At 74.4% G+C, this 699-nt stretch overlaps 1 protein-coding gene across 1 annotated transcript; it reads right to left on the reverse strand.

Moving 5' to 3' along the window:
* Window positions 1-5: 5 nt before the first annotated feature.
* Window positions 6-695, reverse strand: ZNF524 (zinc finger protein 524; the record flags this gene model as incomplete). The annotated part of the gene is made up of 1 exon (XM_008050340.1): window positions 6-695. A coding segment is annotated over one exon (690 nt), but the record flags the coding sequence as incomplete, so codon positions are not given.
* Between the last annotated feature and the right edge of the window lie 4 nt (window positions 696-699).

The raw sequence follows: 699 nt of genomic DNA on the forward strand, positions 1-699 counted from the left end.
CCCTCCTCCTCCTCTTCCTCCTCCTCCTCCTCCTGGGGCCCTGCGGTGGCCGGGATGCCCTTGTCGTCCCATGGCGGCTCGGACCCTGGGTCCGGGACACACAGGGGCACGCCCAGGGCCTCCGGGTGCTTGCGCTTGGCATGGCGCCGCAGCGTGTTGGCCTCCGTGAAGCGCAGCCGACAGACGGGGCACTGGAACGGGCGCTCCCCCGAGTGCACGCGGTGGTGGTGGGCCAGCTCGCCCGCCTCGCGGAAGCGGCGCGGGCAGAGCGGGCAGCGGAAGGGCCGCAGGCCGGCGTGGATGTTGCAGTGGCGCCGCAGGTGGCTGGACCGCTTGAAGGCCTTGCCGCAGTCTTTGCACTGGTGCGGCTTCAGCTCCGAGTGCGAGATGCTGTGGCGCTCCAGGTCGGAGAGGTAGGGGAAGGCCCGCAGGCACACGGGGCAGAAGTGCGGGGCCTTCTTGGGGCCGGCGCCCTCAGGGCCGCCTGCCGACCCCTCGGAGACCGTGTAGGGCACGCCCTGGTCATCGATCAACAGGAGACCGCTGCCGCCGCCGCCCACGGGGGCGAGCGGCCCCTGCGCCCCCGGGGACTCCTGCCCGGACTTGGGGGGCCGGCCCCGCTTGCGAGGGAGGGAGGCCTTGAGCGTCCGATTGGAGGCGGTGGCCCCCCCGGGGCGACGGCCTCGGCGGCCCCGGGGA

The sequence above is a fragment of the Carlito syrichta genome, unplaced genomic scaffold (assembly GCF_000164805.1).
Source record: "Carlito syrichta isolate Samal-C Ts95f unplaced genomic scaffold, Tarsius_syrichta-2.0.1 Scaffold144272, whole genome shotgun sequence".
Lineage (NCBI taxonomy): Eukaryota > Metazoa > Chordata > Mammalia > Primates > Tarsiidae > Carlito > Carlito syrichta.